The 22,065-nt window shown below is 36.2% G+C and overlaps 1 protein-coding gene across 3 annotated transcripts in view; it reads right to left on the reverse strand.

The window, feature by feature from the left end:
• Nucleotides 1-22,065, reverse strand: part of SEMA3C (semaphorin 3C) — a 191,716-nt gene that overhangs the window by 39,299 nt on the left and 130,352 nt on the right. For all 3 annotated transcript variants that reach the window (XM_072653207.1, XM_072653208.1, XM_072653209.1), the window contains exons 11-12: nt 20,289-20,433; nt 4,895-5,117 (exon numbers count right to left, since the gene is read on the reverse strand). In XM_072653207.1, the coding sequence (XP_072509308.1) occupies nt 4,895-5,117; nt 20,289-20,433 (368 nt within the window). The remainder of the gene's footprint in view (nt 1-4,894; nt 5,118-20,288; nt 20,434-22,065) is intronic.

The raw sequence follows: 22,065 nt of genomic DNA on the forward strand, positions 1-22,065 counted from the left end.
AATGCCATTTTTGAAAATGACACATCTTAAAAAGATACCAACACCCTTATTTTCTTCTAAGAAACATATATGCATTTTCCAGCAAACTATGTGGTAAGAAAAAGCAATGAAATGGTGGAAAGCATTCTTGTAACGGTGGTAGCTTTAGTTTAACATTACAATCCAGCTACACATACTCTCAGAAATTTCAGCCCTGTTTTTGGTTTTGTTTGTTTTTTTCAGCATTTTTTGTATTATTTCTGTTCTTGGGGGCTTATATGGAAGGAGAGATTAAAACCACAGCATTGTGCAGGATTCCACAGACATAGAGAAAGGAGAGGGCAAGACAATTAACTAAATTAGTTGAAAATTACCAAGAAAGCATGGTCCTGAAATAGTCTTCCATCTAACAGGAAAACATGATCTTGCAAAAGTACTATCCATACTGAAAGTACCTGAGAACACTTACTTTTAGTCAGTGTAGAATAGAAATCTTCAGAAAATTTAGTTTTTAGGGAAGTGAAGCCTGATTTTATGTATTTAACCATTTATCTTAAAAAAAACCTGACCGACTACAATAAAATTAACAAATTCAGTCAGCTACATAGACATTGATATACCTAATGACTTTAAAAATTAAATAATGGAAAATGAAACAAGAATTGTTAAAAAAAAGATACCACTGAATTTGTATTCTACACCCAAAAAGACCAAAATAAAACTACCCATATCCTAAATTTATTTGATAGTTTTAATTCATCATCTGTTAGTCTGTATATTCCATAAAAGTGATAACTTTATACTGATTCATAAATAGCTTCAGGGTATAAATGCCATTTGAATAGTGTAAGGAAAATTAAAAATAAAACAGAATATCCTGTGATTAGAGTTTACCCATGGAAACAAGAATGGGCATAATGTTTAATATTTTATTATGCTCAAGAAGGTCCTTTATTTCTTTTAGTGACTATAATACCTCTTTGAGAAGAGACAAAATGTTCTTTTTACATACCCTTTGTGGAAGCCTTGCTCATTTGAATATTAATAGAATGTGAGCTACTTTCAAGCCTGGATTTATTTCCATTCTTTGTACTTGTATCTTTAGTTTCTATGTGTTCCTATCCCAGTGTTTGGCACATGATTGGTGCTTAAAGAAATATTTATGGATTGAATTTTTGCTTCCTTAATCTCAAGCCAGGATGGCATCCTCCAAGCATACCTTTTCATCATTTTCTTATCTAGCTCTCTGGTTCAGATTATATTTATTCAATAACCCATTTAAAATCAATGAATAATGGGACTTTACAAGACCTTAGAGATGATTTAACCCCAAATTTCATTATTTTATTAGGAAAGAAACTAAGACCTAAAGAGATTCATGGGCAAGTAGGGGGCAGCTAGGTGGTACAATGAATGAAGCACCTGGCCTTGAATCAAGAAGACCTACGTTCAAATCCAGCCTCAGACACTGGTTGTGTGACCCTGAGAAAGTCACTTAACTCTGTCTCTTTAAAATGAGCTCAAGAAAGAAACGGCAAAACACTCCAGTATCTTCCCCAAGAAAATCTCAAATGGGGTCACAAAGACCGAAATGACTGAACAACAACAACAAAGGTATAAAAATGTAATAATATCAGCAGCATGATAACTTAACCAGCTTCACTACCTCAAGGAAACATCCTGGAATAAGGGTTTAGAGTTTCCAACCCACTTATTAAAAGTAACTGTGTAAAGTGTCTAGTTCTATGATTTTGTTGATGTAGGGAACTCACAATTGAAGATGCCTCCTCTAGGTCACATTTTTTTTTTCTTTTTTTGTAATTTATGATCTTAGATAGTTGCCTAGGACTTGCCAGAATGTGTCAGAGATGGACCTTGAACGCAGATCTGTCTTGGATGCCAGTTCCCTCTCCAGTATGCCACACTGCCTTAGAGTCAATAAGTATGAAAATATTCAGCACTGGAATAATTTAAATCTCTCTACACTTGAAGTGGGTTTAATTCACTTTCCAGTGACTTGTTTAAAATGCATGTTATAGAATCATAATCTGGAGAAGGATCTTAGGGGAACATGTACTATAAACCTCCCATTTTATGGATAAGAATACTGATGCTCAGTATTTAAGTCCAGTTTATAATCAGTAGTAACTGTTGCTGTTTCTCTCCCAGCTGATGTCTTTCTTTTTCTTGACCTCATTAAAGGGACCATGCCCTGGTGACTTCTTAAACAGGCCTATTCAATGAATGGGTGTTGCCTCACCCTAAATGAGTACCTGCAAAGACCTTGGCCTAAAGAGCCCAAGGTCTCCCAGTGCATCCTGGGTCATCTCCACTCATCCTGATGAATATCTGGACACTGGATTCAGATGGCTCTGGAGAAGAAGTGAGGCTGGTGACCTGCACAGCCCTCCCTCACTCAAAACAAAGACAAGTGCAAGTCATGTCATTATTTCTCCGATGCCATGGTCTTCTTTGGCAACGAAGGATGAACACAATGATCTGGTAAGATTTCTACTGCCTTTCCCTGAATACTGCTTCTATATTGACCTATATCCTTGGTCCTTTCTAATTACAAAATGTTTGAGTTGGAAAAAGGCTTTACCAAGTTCTGCAATTTAAAAATAGGAAAACTGAAGCCCTACGAGGATAAGTTTATTTCTCATGCAGCTCCATAATGTAGGTCAAGGACTGGGGGACTCATTCTCCCAATTTCTATTCCATTCAGTTCTCTGCTACATCACACCTGTCTGAAAAACTCAATTGCCGGTGCTCAAAAATACATTTCAGATGCTTTAAAGACAGGAGACCATGCTGAGAGGATGGGAAAAAAGAAACTGTCTAAAGAATAAAAAAGAAAAGCAACAAAAAAGAATATGATCAAGTTTTTGGAAGTTTGTTTGTAATGTGAATGATAAACATAAGTAGAAAGATTTCTCTGAACAGAAAAAGGCGTCAGTGTTTTGGACTGTTCCATGTTTGGGAACTTTATAAACATTTCATATTGATCTTTAGCATGCTACTTTTAATTCATTTTTAAACATAAAACCTATTATGGAAATACATGGTTTTCCATGTTTCAATGCATCTTTGGTCTTCATGTAGTCCCTCCAGTGACTTAGATAGCAACCCACCACCTTCTCATTCTATACAACTCTAGTCCATATTCTCCCTTGAAGAACTTTCTCCACAGAGTCTGCCTAACATGCTGGAATCCTTCCTCTATATTTCTTGATGTGGTTTGGATACTAGAGAAGCACAAATATGGTCTATTAGTTATCCTTACTTCTATTGAAATGACTGGCTTATCTCCCTTTATTGCTCATACAAAACAAGGGAAAGTGAAATAAACCCAAAGATGAGATCTAGGGAAAATGTTAAGTGAAAGTGAAGGAAGGAAACATTGACTCTCAACTTTATTTAGACTTTATTTTAACCTGCTCACTTTTTATTAATTTCAACCCAATTAATGCTTGCCTCAGTCCATATGATCTCTCATTCTTCTGAATTTTTTTAGCTCTGTTGTCTGTACCACTCACATGATGTTTGTTTTATCCTAACATGTTGATTTAACTTCTTTATGTTTCATATTATCTATAGAACTGGATTACCCACTCCCTTCAAAAAAATTCACCCCTCTACTGAATTTCAATATTCCTTTTATGGATCCCACAATCCTCTTGGTCACCCAGATTTGCAAACTTTCTATCATGCTTTGTTTTTTACTCACGTATACAACCAGCTGTGAAATTGTACTTCATTGTTTCTATCTCCACACCATGTCTTACCATCACCGATTTCTCTTTCACTTAAAGGGCCACCACTCTTTATCAGACACTCATTATCATTCTCCTTGACTTTTGCAACAATTCTCTTTTTTGGTCTTCTCCTCTTAATTCTCTGTTCTGTATAATCTACCCTCTACAAGCCTACTTGAAAGATTATCCTAAAGCACAATCTGTCTACATCACTAACTCATTGAACTCCAATGAATCCCTTACTGCCTTCAAAGTCAAATATAAAATCTGCTCTTTGGCTTTTAAAATTTATGTCAATTGCCCCCAAGTCTGCTTTTACAACCTTGTTATGGTCTAACTCTGAGGTTCTACGTTAGGTATTCAGTATAGCCAGACTGGCCTCTTGCTGGCCTTCATACATAAAATTCCATGTCACATCTCCATACCTTTATGTTGCCTATTCCAAGAAAGCACTTGTTTTTCACCTCTTAACAACTCTGCTTTCCCTAAAGGCTCAACTCAAATGCTACCTTCTATATGAAACCTTTGTTCACCCCTATACCTCAACTTTTCTTTTTCAAGTCACATCAGGTTGAACAATTTTTAAGTGCCTGCTATATCAATTTTACATTTGTAGATGCTCAATAAATGTTAATCTTAAAAAAACCCAACAAAGTAAGAATAGTTCATTATTAGTTCCTCGTTCTCACCTTCAGTTTTGATTTCCAGCAGCGTTTTGCAATTTTTATAAAGTTTTGTCAAGGAGGAAGAATAAGAAATGTAAGTTATTTGACCTAATGTGACATTTGCTCCAATGTCACAAATCATGCCTAAAACCAACAACTTATATTTCCATCAATCAAATCTTCACATCTTTTTGTACATTGTTAGATAGGTCAATTGATTAACCAATAGGTCAATAAGTGAGAGAGAGAGAGAGAGAGAGAGAGAGAGAGAGAGAGAGAGAGAGAAGAGAGAGAGAGAGAGAGAGAGATATTAAGGATTGTTTACATAGTTAATACAAAATATTACATAAAAATATTGTGGTAACTTTCAAAGTATGATAACCATCACAAAGTACAATATTTCAAACATATGTTCAACTAAGACAGTTTCTGCACACCAATAAAAATAACACAAAAGTGACTTGCTATGTCTTCGTCTGAAGACGCATGCCTTACCAGTTCCAAGAAACAAGACATGATATCTTCCATCAGCAGCATTTACTCGATCCACAGCTATCTTTGTGTATTTGTAGTTTGTGCCAATCCTGATGATTAAAGGTCTTTTGTGGATCGGATAGATGGGATTGTACATTAAAGGGTGATTCCGAATAAATGTTACAACATCATCTGGGAATTCCTTAGTTGTTCTCATGTTAGGGGTAAAGGCTCCTCCTGGACACTGTTAAAAATATTTATAACAGTATAGAATAAATCATATTGAATCAAATATCATAATTACTTTTTATTCAGAAATTGTGAAAGCTGTATTCCTTAGAATGGCATACGTATGTGAGTTTAACTCACTTCAAACCCACCAGCTTGGCTAGTGACACTGAGCAGTTCAGGTCAATAATGAATTTTCATCTAGAATACTTTACATGCTTATACTTGTCTTAGTAGATAACTTCAGAGTGTTTCTAAAGCTATAGTGGCCACCATTTTTTCTTTTATCCTGCTATCTTACTCCTTTTCAATAATTTATTTTTTCATTCTTTGGCATTCTATGTAAACTTAAAAGAAAAAAAGTCTATACGAAACAAGTCAAAATGTATATCAAGTGCTAGCCTTAGTGATAAAAATTCACATTCACAAAAATACAACCATAATATTCAATTATTTTGGCTCACCTAAGAAGATTTAACAACATTTGTGTCTCTAGACAAGTATTTCCTGTTCTTGATGTAGGATAACCATGTAAATAAACTTTAGTAATTTGAACAGACTGAACGGCATAATGTCATTGAATACAGCACCACTATTTTAAAGAATGCTGTAAATTAACGTGAATTGCTCTTTTTTTTTTTAGATTAACATTAATCAGAAAATCTTATTAGCACTTATTTGGTACATATAAATATTATTCTCATTGTACAGATACATGAAATTAAGTGACTAGATGAAAGACATAATTAAGCAGTCAGTATAATATAGATCTCTAGTTTGTCACTTCATCAATTAAATCTTCATCTGGAGCTAACTTTTTAAGGGAAAAATGTTATACTTGCATAAATATGCCCATAAATGTGTCTCAGTGAAGACCAAATGAGGACAAAGAATTTTAGAAGAAATAATTTGAGGGTATTTTAGCTGATGGATGAGGTTCCATGCTTCTGGGAAGTACAGAATTATGGGCGTTTTCTGCCCTCATTCTTCACACAAAGTGGAAAGATGGTAACACATGCTTTTTGAATGAAAACATGGAAAGAACAATTCATAAATGATTTAAATACATTCGAGGCTATGTAAAAAAACACCAGTTATGACTTTGTAAGGTTGAACAACCTACACTTAAATATTTGTGAATATTCCCTTTTGCAAATTCTGGATAATGCAAAACTTTAAAAAAATCTAGACATTTCATTAGATTCCCATTGAATCATTACTCTGAATTGTGATAATTACATTGTCATCAGAGTATAATAATATATAAATATCTGAGCTAGTATTTTCCATGTTACAAATTTTATTCAGCATTTTATAGGATCATAGATTTAGAGATGAAAGGAACTTTAGAAGACCATCTAACCCCAAATCCTTCATTTTGCTAATGAGGGGCTGAGTTCCAGAGAAAGTCATGACTTTTCCAATTGCTTCAGGTTCAATCTAGATTAATTTCTTCAAGCTCTACAAGAATAAAGGCTAGTTGGTGTCTTTACTCACTAAATAAAAGACTCCATGTCTTTATGTCTCCCATTGTCTCTCTTTCACCTTGCAAAGTACCTACTATGTGATTTGAGTAGTTTTTTTTATTCAATTAATTTTGCTCTACTAGATTCTGACACATTGAGAACCTTGAGTGTTCTCTCTGGGAGCAGTTTCTCACACTGCATTATCTTCAATAAATTTTCTACATCTCTACAATGAAACGATTGTACTTTTTTCATGAATAATAATATTCACATTTCTTTAACATATCATGTGACATGAGTGGGGTAAATATCAATAAATCTCCATTTAAAGATAAGGAAACAGGCTTAGAAAAGTCCACAGACTTCCCTAATGCACCCCATTAATAAGATACAGAATCCAGATTCAAACCCAAGACTTAAGCCTCAGTGCAGGACTCTTTCCATCACATTGTGCTGCTTCTTCATTTCTCCTTTTTCTCTTAATCCCCTAGTGGTGTAGGGAGTTCTATTACAGGGAATTTGCATTGACTGATAAAGAAGGGTAACTGCTCTGAAATTGAGAGACTAAGAGCAGAGAAGTCAGTCCCATAGCCCACAATACTCCTGAGTTTCCCAGAAACCAGATTAAAGTGTAATTGAGGGATATTTAACAACATAAATAAAAATACAATAAAACAGAGATAATGTTTACATGTGGTTTTCTAAGTCAATATGCAACATGCAGGGATCCTTATGTGTGGTTTAGGGGATTCCAGTTTCTGTTTTGAGTTTACCACTACTGGCTTAAGGGACTGTACAGGGCAGAGAGTTTCTGTAACATGCCCAGGGTTTCAATAGCAGTAGATGTTAGACTGGAACTCTGGTTTTCTTAACTTTGACCTGATACATCCTAATGTCCATCCCTCCCTCTATATTTGTGTTATGTCTTAACACATAAGCTTTTCTTCTTGGAGGATGAAAGCAAAATAAAGGTACACATTCTGCACTTGAAATAAGTGTCTTTCACTTTTGGCCAATAGGCATTAAAACAATATATTGACAAAATACTGTTTATTAAAATAGATTGGGGGATGGGAGGGAGCTAGGTGGCACAGTGTAGTGCCCTAGAGTCAGGAGGACCTGATTTCAAATCCGGCCCTGACCCTTCCTAGCTATGTAATTGTGGGCACGTCGTTTAACCCTGTTTGCTTCAGTTTACTTATACGTAAAATGAGCTGAAGAAAGAAATGGCAAACCACCCCAAGATCGTTGCCAAGTGTAATGTTAATTATGTTAGGAGAGTTAAAGATCTTCCTTATTCATTCATTAAAGGAAGCTTGATTAGGGGAGATTTGTTTTATAGGAAGGCCCACACTTTTTGTTAATTTCTAATGAGGCACTAGTTCTCAAAGGTTGTGATGCCTTCTGGCTCTGAGAAGTATGTGTACATATAGGCTGAGGTTTTGTTTTGGGGCTTAGTCATTGGAAGTGTTTGTTTGGACAGATGGAAACTCTGGGTACCTGCTAAGGAGCTCTCTGGCTTTGAAAACCCAGACGTTGGTGCTTCTCTCTCTGGTAACTATGTACGTATGTAATGGTCAGACAGTTGGATCTGTGTGTTGATCTGGGATGCATGTATTGCTTACGGTCAGACAGTTGGAAGCCCTGACTATTGGTCTTTATTTCTCTGCTTCTATTTTCTCTGAAGTTCAGGGTGCTGACATTTTCCCCTGAACTAAGTGAATGACACATGTGCTTTATCAAAGCAGACTGTTGACCCCTCAGAAGTTGCTTTCCTTTTACAAAAGCAGATCCAAGAACCTGTACTGCAGGCCCTCCTGTATATGTTAGGGTCCTTGCTGTTACATCAAGAAGGAAACAATACAACAATAACAGTAATAAAATGCACAGGAACTCTGTTAGCTAGACTAAAGGAAAAAATATATATATATATATATATTCTTATACTTTGTTCCACTTGCTTCAGGCTGACCAACATTTCTCAGTAACAAGAAAATTAAGGTATGATTAAAACTTGGTCACTTGTTGCATACTTGCAAAACAGAAAAATATAACTTTGGAATGGTGTGTACAATATTGTAACACAATGCAAATTGTGTTATTCCTTGCTGAAATGTATATTTTGAATTTTTTTTGAAATGTAAGTTAGTAGTGGCCACCCATCTGTTCAAATCCCCAATTTTCCTCTTTTTTGTGAAACCCATCCTTGACTGCCATTGGCAACAGTGATGAAGAAACCACTCATGTCCCTATAGTTTTTACTTTCTTGCTCAGGATAGGTTGAATGGAAACATCAAAGAGAACAAGGGCAGAAAATAAGACACAAATTTACTGTCTTGATATTTTAGGGAGCTTTTTCAATAAATGGAGTTTTAATCCATACTGCAAGAGATCGAGAAGTCAGTGGATAATGAGACCAAAGGTGGAGAGGGTATTCTACTCATTTTAGAAATTAAAGTAACTTGAAGTAAGTTACTCAAGTGAAAGGGAACAGCAGAAACAGGTAAAAGGATTACGTTTGACAAGTGAGAAAATAAAGTATTGTTTGGAACTGAAACAAAGGGAAGAAATGATTAGTGCAAACACCAGTATGTGAAGTACAGTTGTAGAGCTGGGAAGATTTCACATCAAATAACCTCCATCTTTTCAGTAAAGAAAGTGCAAATTTAGAGGAAAGGAAAGAAGGGGTAGACAGAGGACATCTGTTTTAGAACAGCCATTGGATGTAATGTTATAGAGTCTATAAGAAATGGACTTCCATGCAGTTATGAGGAACCAGTTGAAGTTGTATAGATGTTTCCAGTGAGTATTGTAGCATGATTTTTCTTAGTGGCATTCAATAGCTGGAGGGTCGATGTTAGAAAGATCTTCCAAAAGAGATTGTAAAAATTATGCATGAATTCTTAATTTGTGTAATAGTAGACTATTCTACAGAAAAAGACATAACTTCATGTATTCATTTACATATTCATTCATCCAGGCTTTTCCAAGTGTCAACTTGAAATAAAACTACATATTCCTAAATGAGAGGATTTAAAAAAAAAAACTGATTTATTTGTAACTTTGGAGCTATAGATTTTCTTTCCCTTTCTTCCTTCCGTCCTTTTTTCTTCTCTTCCATGTAAGAGTTATCAGGAAGAAAACGGCTTATAGCATCCAGCAGAATTTCTACACAGTTGGGAATTCCAAATGAGCTGTTTTTATTTTCTTATGAAATGCCTCACTGGTGGCTATAGAAACATCTACTTGTTTAAAGTATGACAATACTATACTAGCTGCTGGAAGAATGCTCCCTAGTAACCATACATTCCAAGATTGACATATGAATCATTTTTTCCAAGTAAAGATTAACCGACCCATTGACTCACTATATAAACTTTGAAGATAAGCTTGGTAGGCCATACAACAATCAACAATGGTAATGACAACAAACACAAATTGATTATTCTTCTTTTAATGAATGACCCCACCTAAACTTCTGAGCTTACTTGGTGTCATACTACCCAGAACAAGTCTTTTACCTCAACAAAGAACTGCATGAAAGCCCCGAGATTCAAACCCTGTGAATATTACCACTTGTCTTCTTACAAACTCTCAGAAAATAAATGGCCTTTGTTCACTAATTAGATTGGAATTGTTTTATTCACAAAGATAAAAATTTTCCTGTGCCAAATTTCTAAAGATTTTTGTTAAAACAGCTTTTAGAATGCTTGTTTTGATAGGTTTTTATTAAGTAAGCATATCAGTTATGGAATGAAAACTTTTTAAGTGATAGCAAAAAACTGCATACATGGAGTCAATGCCTCTCAAAAAAGCCCTAATGGCAACCTGATCTCTCTGTGAATGAAGTACAATCGTTGGGGGGAGTGGGACAGAAAAAGAGAAGGGATGGAGGGGAGGGAAAGAGAGAGGCAGAGACGAGACAGAGAGAATATACAGATGTACAATTTGGGATGGAATATTACTGATCCCCAAGCTTGGCATTACATTTTTGCCTCAGAAACTTTGCAGTCTGTGTGCCCCATGCCCAGGATACACTCATTTCCTTCTTAGTTCTTCCTCTTTGAATTGCTAGCTTCTATCAGGGATCAGTGCAGTTACCATATCCACAGGAGGATGACATAAGGCATCAACTAATGAGGTTAGTGATGATCACAACGGTAATGATAATGCATTTAAATAACATATATTTATGTTATACATAATACATAAAATATATATAATATAAATAATTTATATACGCATATATAATTATATTTAGTTTACATATATTTTGAATGGCGTATATTTAAATTTTACAAAGCACTTTCAATATGCAAGAGCTCATTTGATACTCAAAACCACTTTATGAGAAAGGTGCTTTTATTATACACAGTTTGCAACTGTGCAAACTGAGACTGAGAGTGGTTAATGTGACTTGCCCAGGGTCAGAGACCCAGTAAATAAATGAGGCAGTAATCGAACTCAGGTCTCTCCTAACCCCAAGTCTTGCCCTGTCTCCTGCACCTTTATTTATAAGCTGCCTTTATTTTAATGAAAAGTCAAGCAATAAAATACTTTATTAACTGTTCAGATGCCACAAGGTCATATATAATTGCCAAAGGAGCTGAGAATACAGTTACCTTAGAAGTTGAGAACAGGGAAAGGGCATAGTGATTATGGAAATAAGAATGTAAGAGACTGAAGGAACCTCAGAGGCCATCTAATCCAATTCATACATAAGTCACAGAACTAGTGCTATAGTGGACTTCAGAAACCATCTATTCCAATTCCCTCATTTTACAGATGATTTCAGTTCCAAGTGAAGCACAATTACTTATTAAGTGCCTACTAAGTGCCATGCCAGACAGTGGGGCACTAAACCATGAGTCTAGAGGACCCAGGTTTAAATCCTACCTCAGACATTTAATTGCTATAGGGCCCTGAGCAAGCTCTATATGCTCATATGCCTCTCACTTTACTCATCTGGTAATGAGGGGATGAAATTGATGGCCTCTAAGATTGCTGTTAGCTCTAAATCTATGAAACTATGGAAAACTTAATGGAAAAGATGATATTTGAGCTTAGTACTCAAGGAAGGGAAGAATTTCAACAAGATACACACACATACATGTATACTTGTATGTATGTGTGTTTATATATAGAATAAATACAGAGAGATGGAAGGAAGGAAAGACAAGTGTGTGTGTGTGTGTGTGTGTATGTGTGTGTGTGTGTGTGCGCGTAATATGAGGAAAGAAAAATACATATGCATTTATGAGAGAAGACAAGTGTGTATATATGTATATACAGAATAAAGAGAGATAGAAAGGAATACAAATATGTATATGTATGAGTATACATATAAGAGATGAAAGACAAATGCATATATATGTATGTATGAGAGGAAAGACAATTATGTATAATAACAGCAAGCAAAGTAGGATGTTTTGCTGTTTTTCTGGATTGAGTTTTAGCCAATCAAGGCCTTTGAGTGAATCAAGAGTCTTGTCTTTGAATGGAAACAGTATATATATTGTATTGCTTGGAGAGAGAGAATAGAGAGAGAAGCTGCTGTGAGCGGGCTAGGGGAACTTGCTTTTGAGGAGACCTAACAGAAAGAACATTTGTGATGCTGGTGCTCTGCCTGTTGATTTATGTTGATTTCTCAGACAGAAGCCCTGTCTGTTGGTCTTTATTAGTGAACTGAGAGGACAGCACTTATAATGTGTATAAATATTGTTATGGCCCTGTTAAACTTTGTTTTCCAAGAAACAGAAGCTGCAGGCAGAAGCCCCAGGAACCTGCTGTCAGGGAGAAGCTGAAAGAGTTTGGAGTGGAACAGTCCCCAAAAGCTGAGACAAGGTAAAGGCTGGGAGTGGTTGGTCCACAGAAGAGGAATCATGGGGTTTGGAAGTCAGTCTCGAGTCAAGAGAGAGAGGACTTTCCTTGGACACTGTGTCGTGTTTAAGGAGATTATTCTTACAGTGATCTAGGGGAGGATGGTGTGGCATTCTCTGCTACCCCTTCAGGATGCATCATGCTAGGGAAGACCCCAGCCTGGGACCCTCTGACTTTGGGGAAGCAGTAATATATGCTATGCTCCACATGACATACTAAGTGTAATGATATATATAAGATGATATGTTTTACTTAAGGATGTTGCTATTAATGTTGTGCTTTGCTTTATTAAACAATGTTTAGTTTATTGCTGAACAGAGTCCAATATACTATGCGATTAGACTCTTAAAATCATTCATAGCATCCGTCCTCATGTGTGCTGCCATGATTGGTGTTACAGTATGTATGTATATACACTATAAATATGGCGAGAATAAAAACTAAGTAGTAAAGACCAGGCAGCTTAGGAGGGAGTCAACAACAGGATTCAGAAATGACTTTTCTTTATGTAGCAGGATGGAGGACCTAGTGGTGCAGTGGATAGAGTACTAGGTCTGAAGTCAGGAAGATCTGAGTTCAAATGTACCCTCAAACACTTATTAGATGTGTGATCCTGGGAAAGGTCACAGTTCCTATTTGCCTCCGCTCTTTATCTGTAAAATGGGGACACAGTGGAGAAGAAAATGGCAAATCAAGAAAACTCCATGGACAGTGCCTATGGGGTCACATAGAGGTGGTATCGACATGACTGAACAACAACAAGGTAGAACATGCCTGGCATCCTGAAGGGACAGAGGATGATATGAGGCAGAGATGAGGAAGGAGTCCATTTAGGCATGGACAAAGGAGATGGAGTTTTGCATGTAGGGACGGAAGAAGGCCAGTTTTGATTACAGAGTATAGGAGGGGGAACACTTGATTGTGAAGGCAATAAAGATTCACGGAAGTTTATGGAGTAGAAGACTGATATGGTTAGATGTGGGCTTGAGGAAAATCTCCTTGGCAGCAGCATGTAGGTTGAGATGGAGAGTTTTGCAGTGGGAAGAGCAATCTGAAGGCTGCTATTAGGAAAGCCTACATTAAATGCTAGTTGTGAGGACAGAGGGAAAGGTCAGATGCAAGAGATGTGGAGAGATGTGGAGAGATGCGGAGCAAAGGAATAACAATGAGGGTACAAACTTGGGAGACTGGAGCCTTATCTACTTATCCAGTAGATAAGTTTGGAAGAGGGGCAAGGTTGGGGGGAAGGAGGCAAAGATAATAAATTACTTTTAGAAATCTTGAGTTTGAGAGCTTTCCTGAGTAACCAGTTTGAAATGTCCATTAAGAAAGTGGCAGTATGGCACTGAATCTCAGGGGAGACAGTTGGGCTAGATATATAGATGTGTGAGTCATCATAGAAATAATAATTAAATCCTTAGAAGCTGATAACATCACCATCAAATGACTATAAAGAGGGAAAATGACTTAGAACAAAATCTTGGGGAATGATCACAGCTGGGGGCAGTCAGATAGTACAATGGATAGAGTAGCCCTGAATTTAGAGTCAGGAAGACCCAAGATCATATCCTATCTGAGAAACAAGTTTCTTTATTCTGGGAAAGTCACTAATAATTTCTCTCTGCCTTGCTTACCCTATCTGTAAACTGGGGATATAAGAGCACCTAGTGCAGGGCTAATGTAAGTACCAGGTAAAATAACATGTGTAAAGGGCTTAAAGTGTTATATAAATGCTGGGTATAATTATTCCTATAGATTTTAAGCTCCCTAACTTAAATAATTACCAATATTCAGTAAAATTGAGGATAGATTTAATCTCTTAAAACTAAGTATGTTTCTTTATCTTAAAATAACTATATTGGTAAGAATTAACTCAATCTATTGACTAGGCAGATTGGGCATTGGTAATTTTCTTTATGGAATCACATAATGGACCTGTGAGATGTAGAATGGCCAGAGCAGATGCCCCTGCTCCACATTTATAAATAGATGTTAAAATGAGACGGTCTTTATTAGGTTGTGGGATAGTTTATACACACACAGCGGGCACTGCAGGATCTCTAAACAAGCTTAACTGGAATAATGTAATATGTTAGCTTGGCCATAGAGAGAGTCTGCAGTCTTTGGCTGCCCTTTGCAGTGTACCAATGGTGTCTTGTTTCTTCCACAAACTTGAATTACTTATGGAAAAACATCATGACACAATTGGCACACTCCTTCCTATTGAAGTTGGTTTGCCCCCTTCTCTCCTAACCTTGTTGTTTAGGACTCTTTGTTAATATAGTCTATCCACCATCAAGTTAACAGACATAGTTTGAATTCAAAGTCACAGTGCAGGTATAAAATTTCCCTCTGTGTCTTTTCTCTAAGTATGCAGCTACAGATTTATGGGTTTGCCCCGGCAGCTGGACTACTGTGTAGGGAAACAAAATTTGACAGTCACACTTGATCCTTTACTAGGAGTCCTTCAGAGGCAACATTCTTAACCATTGAGAACAGGGAATACTCTAAGTCACTTGGCTACAGACGCTCTGCCTGCATTAGCTAAGAGGATGAGCATGGAAGAACATTTCAGCCACTCTTTGCCAAGGCCAGAATACTGACTTCGTGTTGTAAGGGTCTGGGGAAGGGGAGGAGGACAAAATATTCAAGTGGTTTCTTTTCCAAGAGAAGATTCAGAGGTTGCTGTGTGTGTGTGTGTGTGTGTGTGTGTGTGTACATGCATGCATGTATGCATGCTTTAAGGATCCCTAGCTGGCTGTTCTTGATTGAAAGGAATCGCTTAAGGACTCAGTGCCAGACATAAGAAACCACATTATAAAAATACACTTTGATAGCTGACTGCTGGCTTTTCACTGCCTGCTCAGAAGTACTTCCCAAAATCTTGGCTCACGATGCCCTGTTTTTGGAGCAGGTTTTAAATCTCCTCAGAAGAACACTAAGATTGTAAAGTACTCTGTGAGAAGTCTAAGGTATGGAATTGGCAAACTAGAAACCTTTTTTTATTCTTGTTGAACAACCAATCAGAGAACTATTATAATATTTTACTTCTTAACATTAAACTACATTAATGTAATAATGATGTGTTGATGAATAAATCAGTGAAAGAATATATAATTCCAGCCAACCTTCAATTATCTTTGCTAACAGAAGAAAAGAATGGCAAAGACAATCCTAGATAGCAGACCAATGGGAAATCATTTTTATCTGTCTTTGGAATGAGACTCATTTGTGAAATTCACATATAGTATTTCAGGTGGAATATCATTCCTTTATCACACACACACACACACACACACACACACACACAAACATGCCCACAGATACACATATTTTTCCTTCCAACATTACCACTAAGATACAAGAGACCAGTCCCTTCCATAACTGACATATCTTTCCACATTCTCCCATATTATTGAAAGTGGCAATCACATGTTTCAGGTGCCTCTTCTCATCTTAACAGGGAATGTAGAATTTTATCATCATAGAATTGGAAGGGACCTTGTAAGTCAAATATTCCAGGATGTCACCCCATCTAGAAAATCCTTTTTGTAAAGTCAGTGGGATAAATCTATACAATTTCTCCTTGGATATGTCCAGTGATGAGGTTATATGAGCTAATGAGGGAGTTTATTCCATTTATTTGGAGCTCTGACTGTTCCTTTTATATTGAATCTTATTCTGACACTTGTTATTTCTACCCACTGGTCTTAGTTTTTTCTCTCTAAACACACAAATAAGTTGAATGGCATAATTCTTTAGAATGTGAGGACTCCTTTTGCTTTTCCTATAGCAGAGCTTCACGTTAATTAACTGGCTAGCTAATTAGCCCTAACTAGGGTTAAGTAGACTTAACTAGTAAGGCATGTCAAGATGGTACCAAAAGAAAGTTTAATTTTATCACCCTGGTTATCTAAGATATTCCTTTAATGACATGTACCCTATGGTCCAGAACCTTAGGCTCTGGGTTTAAATGGATCACATTTGAACTAGGAGGATTCTAAAAATCTATATTTGATTCATTTTTCTTCTAGTCAGGGTATCCTTTGGAACATCACACTAGCATCATGTCTCAGTCTCTACATATGCAGGGTAAGAAGGGTCCTCAGCTTCTTTGCAAGCACTCAGACTTACAATATATCTCAGATATATGTCAGCCTTTAGTTTAACCCACATTAAAAAAAAAAAAACATGCACAAGACTTATTGGAGCCCCAAAATAATCATGATAACTTTCCCTTTTTGGCAAATTCTCCTGACTTCTACATCCCAGTGCCCAGCCAAGGGAGCTATATAGTCCTCTAGATTTATAGTATTGTTACAATCAATATATGGTGCTCCTCTGTAATGGAACTTTAGATGTGAATCCTGGGAGATATTCAACTCTAGTAGTCTTGGGGCATGAATGATTTGAAAAACTCAGGGCAAAAGAAAAGAGCAAGCTACACTTTTACTCTTACCCATCATGTCTCACTCCCTTGATGATCAATACTGCAGCTCTAAGGCCACATGCACAGTCTCCTCTTCTCTCTGGAAGACTTAAGTCCTGGATTTTTCCTTGTTAGCACCAGCTGTTACCATCTATAGGCCAAAAAGCTTTGTTTTTGCGAGGCTGCCATCTTTGGAGCTGAATGATTCTATCACTTCCATTTCTGGAGCAGAGATATCCTTTGGATCTCTGTATAGATGTACGAAGCTTCAATGCTCCAGAGACCTGAGCTATTTTTGTCCAGGTATGTGCTTAGCTGTTTCCTGATCCCATTCTCTCTGTTCTCTGCAAGGTCTTATGGGTCCCACTCCAAGAGAGTAGAACAGATAAGATCTGTAAAAACTCTGACTTAGTCATCCCTACATGCCATGACTCAATCATTCATCCTCAATGAGGTGTCAAAACCTCAACAAGTAAGCAGACTAAGGGTACTTCCTAAACTTCATTAGATATCACCATAAATCATCACAATGTTGTGTCCATGGACACATTCATACCTTACAAAAGGAGGATGTCTTTAACGGAGGAGAAAAGCTTTCTTTCTCTTTCATTTTAACTGCATCAGTCCTGACCAGGTCTCTACTGATATATGAAATTATCCATTCTGACTCCATTAACTTTTGTTCAGAGGATAGTGACAGATAACAATATACTACTTAATGATAATAACAAGTACATTGATAAAGCACTGTAAGGATTGCAAAATGTTTTACATACATTATCCCATTTGACACTTGCTATACTTCTTGGAGGGAGGTGTTACAGCTATTAAAATCTCCATTTTTCAGAGGGTGAAACTGATCCTGAGAGAGGCTAAATGATTTTTTCCCAGTGTCTCAGAACTATTAAACAGCTGAGGTGGGTTAACTGGAATCCAAGTCCAGGGCTCTGAATGGTATATCACCTCACTACTTCTATTGGGCATTCAAAATAATTATGCTCTTTCCTTGAATTTCAATAAATATTCTGATTAAATGACTTACAAAGAACATGAGGTAAGACTCTGCTAAGTGTGAGTCAGTGGTCATTTAACTTTGACATATAGAATGACTGGATTTGTGGTTGTTCTTATCCAAAAATATCCTCATTCATTTCCAATTCTCCCTTTCACCCAGAAGGACAGATAATTCAAATGCACAAAGCTGTTTCCTCACAATCTTAAAACAACAATGAATTTTACTTTGAGGGAAAATAACTAGAAATCAAGTGCTAAGACTTTTCTGTGGGTTAGGAAAATCATTATCTGTTGGGAAATGGCTGATAGGAAGCAGTGAATGGAATCGAAGCATCATTAAATCTTGGGAGAGAAGCTCAGTGTTCATAGCCAGATTGCTACCTGTCATTATTACAGACAGCATATAGTCCCATAGGCTGAGGTGACAAAAGAGAAAGAGGTGGCATTCTATATATGTATGAATGATCTCTGTAATCCTGCCTATAATGCCAAAGAGTACTTTCATATGTTGATTATTAGAAACACATGGTAGAGTTAGTGATATAAGTCTGTACTAGTTGAGACAGAAAGGAACAGTAACATCATAATGCTTGTCAGTGATGAAATAGGAACATTTCTGCCCATTGTATTTACTGTGAATGGGCACATTCACAGGTGATACCTGGACCCAGGCTCATAATTATCTTTCCTAATTATCTTGCATGAAAATTCTAACAAGTTCTGTTTCAGATCAAGTTCAGAGTAACACATCTAGATTCTGTCTACAGAAATCACTTAGCTTCCCATCAATAGAGAAGATGTGACCAATCTCAAGACATAATGCTACCCAAAGGAAGAATTCTGTTTACAATATCCTCAACAAATGGCCATAGAACATCTGCTTAAAGGAGGAGAAGAGTTCAATTTGTTTTTATTTGTTTTTTTTTCCCCAAGCAAACTTATTCACCTTTTGGACAACTCTAATTGTTAAAAATATTTTCTTAAGATAAAGCTGAACTGTGTTGAGACCATACAGTCTTATTCCAAATCCAGTATTCTAGGCTATAAGCTTTTGACTTTATGTACAAAGTATTCCAAATTATTAAAAAAAAAAATTGAAAGCTATTTGAGACACTGCATTCCTATCTAGCACCTTAGAGAGTGATTTAGGTCTACAGTTATTTTCCTTTATTTAGTACAAAGGGCAATGAAATAGAAGTGAGGAGAACTTGATTCCAGTCTCTACCCCTAACTAACTTTGAGCCTTAGAGTCCTTAAAGAAATTGGTTAATCTCCCTGCTTTAGTTTTCTAATGCATAAAATGAAGGGGAGGTGGATGAATTAGAAAATCTCTCAGGTCTGAGCAAGCTCTAAAATACTAATATTCTTTAATTCCTTGAAAAGTGAGAGATATAAATTGAATTATAACCATCTGTCAATACCAGCAAAATAAATTCTAAAGTTTAAATGCAAATGATTTACTCTGAATCATTTTTACTTTCCAAAAGATCTGTCTTACTTAGGCATTTTTCATTTCTTCACAATTTCTATTACCCTATTCCATCAAGTATAATGAGTTAAAGGGGGGGGGCGGATAGGCAGTCCTATGGTGTAGTATTTTCTCTTAATTCAGGGCTTTTTATGCTATTTAAACCAAGATAGGAACATTAATCAGTATTGCTAAAAGCAGACTATGGTTGAAATGACTACCAAATGTAATAAATGCTACCTAAAAATAATAGGAATGTTATCATTGAAAGACTGGAAAAAGTTCCATTTTTTATCAGACATTGTTGCTTCTGTATCTTCAGCTGGAGAATTTGTGGTTCTTTAATAAACAGTAATATTTAGTCATATAAATTGATTGTGTTTCTCAGCTTTCCCCCTTTCCTGCCAAAGTAATTTCATTTAGAAACTGATATTTAATGCTTACGACTGCTATAGCTCTACTTGGAGGATAATCTTAATCATTCTGATTATCATTTTTAGATTATAATTATAGCCAATTCCAATTCTGGACTTTTCTATAAAAAGTTATCTCTTTTAAAGACATGAGGCATATAATTTTGAAACTATAAGGGCATCTATAAAAGAGGATCACTTCTTAATTTCTTTAAGTCATCAGTCTCCTTGTTCCTGCACTGTTGCTCTGGGCAAATCAAAGGAAAAACAATTGAAGTGCCTAAAACCAGAATTTGCGTGTTCATCTCACAGTGTTATTATGAAGATCCATTTAGGTATATGATTGTTAAAAAATTAAGGTGCTAGAAAATAATGATGATAACAAAAAAGTTCAAACTTTTCAGTTTATATGAGCTACAATGTATTTGTGGAAGAACAAATATTTACTCTATTGTATTTAGCTATTAGTGAAGGCAAATCATACAAGAACAGTAAATACGCAAAGGTAGGTACTTACAGTGCCAGGACGGGGGTAAGGAATTCTCCCCTGGTATGGAATCAGCTGATGATTTGGCCCTTCTTTGTGGGCAAATGGTCCATTAAACACAGTCTGAATATCAGATAAGTGATATACACATACTGCTGAACCTTTAAATACTGAGCTGAAAAAGAAACAAATAAGCAAAGATTTACTTTTTTTATTTGAACATATTAGATCGAACACACATAGAATACTAGCAAACTGATATTGGCATGGATTTCAGGGAAATGAGAAAGAATTCCAAGAGAATGGCCTTGAATCATTTTTTGAAGTATAAACTAGAATGGTGATTGGGTAAATCAGTCCAAACACCCCACTCTGTTATACTTTAATAAAATGAGAAAATGTGTCAAAAATCAAACAAAAAAGATTTTAGAGTTAAGTATGAAAAAAATCCCTCAATCAAGTGAAGTGACATTATACAGGCATCGGTGTTCAGATTAGATGAGAAAACCTGGTCATATCCTAGGGGTCATGTATAAAATATCAAACAAATTATGGGTTGGAAAGCATTCTAGGAAAACCTCTGAGGAAAAATGGCTTGGGGTGTGGGAAGGAATAATACAGGGACTATCCCTGGCTATCCTCCCCAACATCCCTTTGGCCTGAGTAGGTCCCTGTAGGTTTTGAAGGGTTCAGGGGATTTTAGATTTCTTAATGGAGCTCTAATAGCATTGCCAGGACAGCTAGTATACAGGGTCTGCCTCACTAGCAAGGACAGATCGGACATATATTAAGGCTTTCCAGCAGAAATGTTATTCCATACTTGTAGGTAACATCTTGAAGTTATCATCAAAGGGACTTTCAGAGCTGTGATATACCACTCTGCAGTACATGCTCTCTAAACTCAAGCCCATTTACCCCAGGACTTGGTATGTATTGGTGAGAGAATGTATCTCAGACTTTGGGAGCAATATTTAGAAAAATTGTTCTCATTATAGTATCTTATTAAATACCCTCTTCTAAAAAAGCTAAAAAGAAATAAAGTTCTTTATAAATCTTTAAAGTATTTCCCCCTTCATATATATAACACATAAATGAATCAACAGATATAAATTTATTACTTATTTGTTATATTATGTTACAAATGTGTACTTATATTATTTTTGTGTTTATTATTGTTACTATTGCAGCACCGGAAATGAATAAAAAGAAAAGGTATGATTTAGATATGATTAATGTGCCTCAATCATACAACACAAAAAAAGGCAAATGTTGTGTGATTCAGACATAAATGCTTAACCTAATAGGTAAGAAAAAAAGGTTTTCATCTGACATGGACTGATTAATTAATCTGTGATCGTAGTAGGATCAGTAATATAAAAGTATGCTTTTTTTACTGCCTAGGAATAAACACACTAAAGCAGATGTCTAGGCTCTCCCTTTTTCTCATGGACAAGTGAAACTGATATCTGAATTCAAGAAACTCCTGTTGAATTCTATTGAAAAGTCAATTTCAGTGTGACTTTTACTGAAGGACTTTCTATGTCAATTTCAGTGTGACTTTTACTGATGCCAAGGAAACTATGGTATCAATAAATTCAAAGTCTGTCTCTGAACATCATGCACTCATGACACTGCCCCATGGTGTCTCATCCCCGGCTATTCAGCTTCCTTTCATGCTCTGTCTTCCTCCATGCAATTTAAGCACCTGAAGGGTAGGAATTATCTTTTTCTTGTTTGTATACCCAGAATTTAGCAGTGTCAGGAACAGACCAGGAGCCTAAATAAATGTTTATCAACCAATGAGTAT

This window comes from Notamacropus eugenii, chromosome 3, assembly GCF_028372415.1.
Source record: "Notamacropus eugenii isolate mMacEug1 chromosome 3, mMacEug1.pri_v2, whole genome shotgun sequence".
Classification (NCBI taxonomy): Eukaryota; Metazoa; Chordata; class Mammalia; order Diprotodontia; family Macropodidae; genus Notamacropus; species Notamacropus eugenii.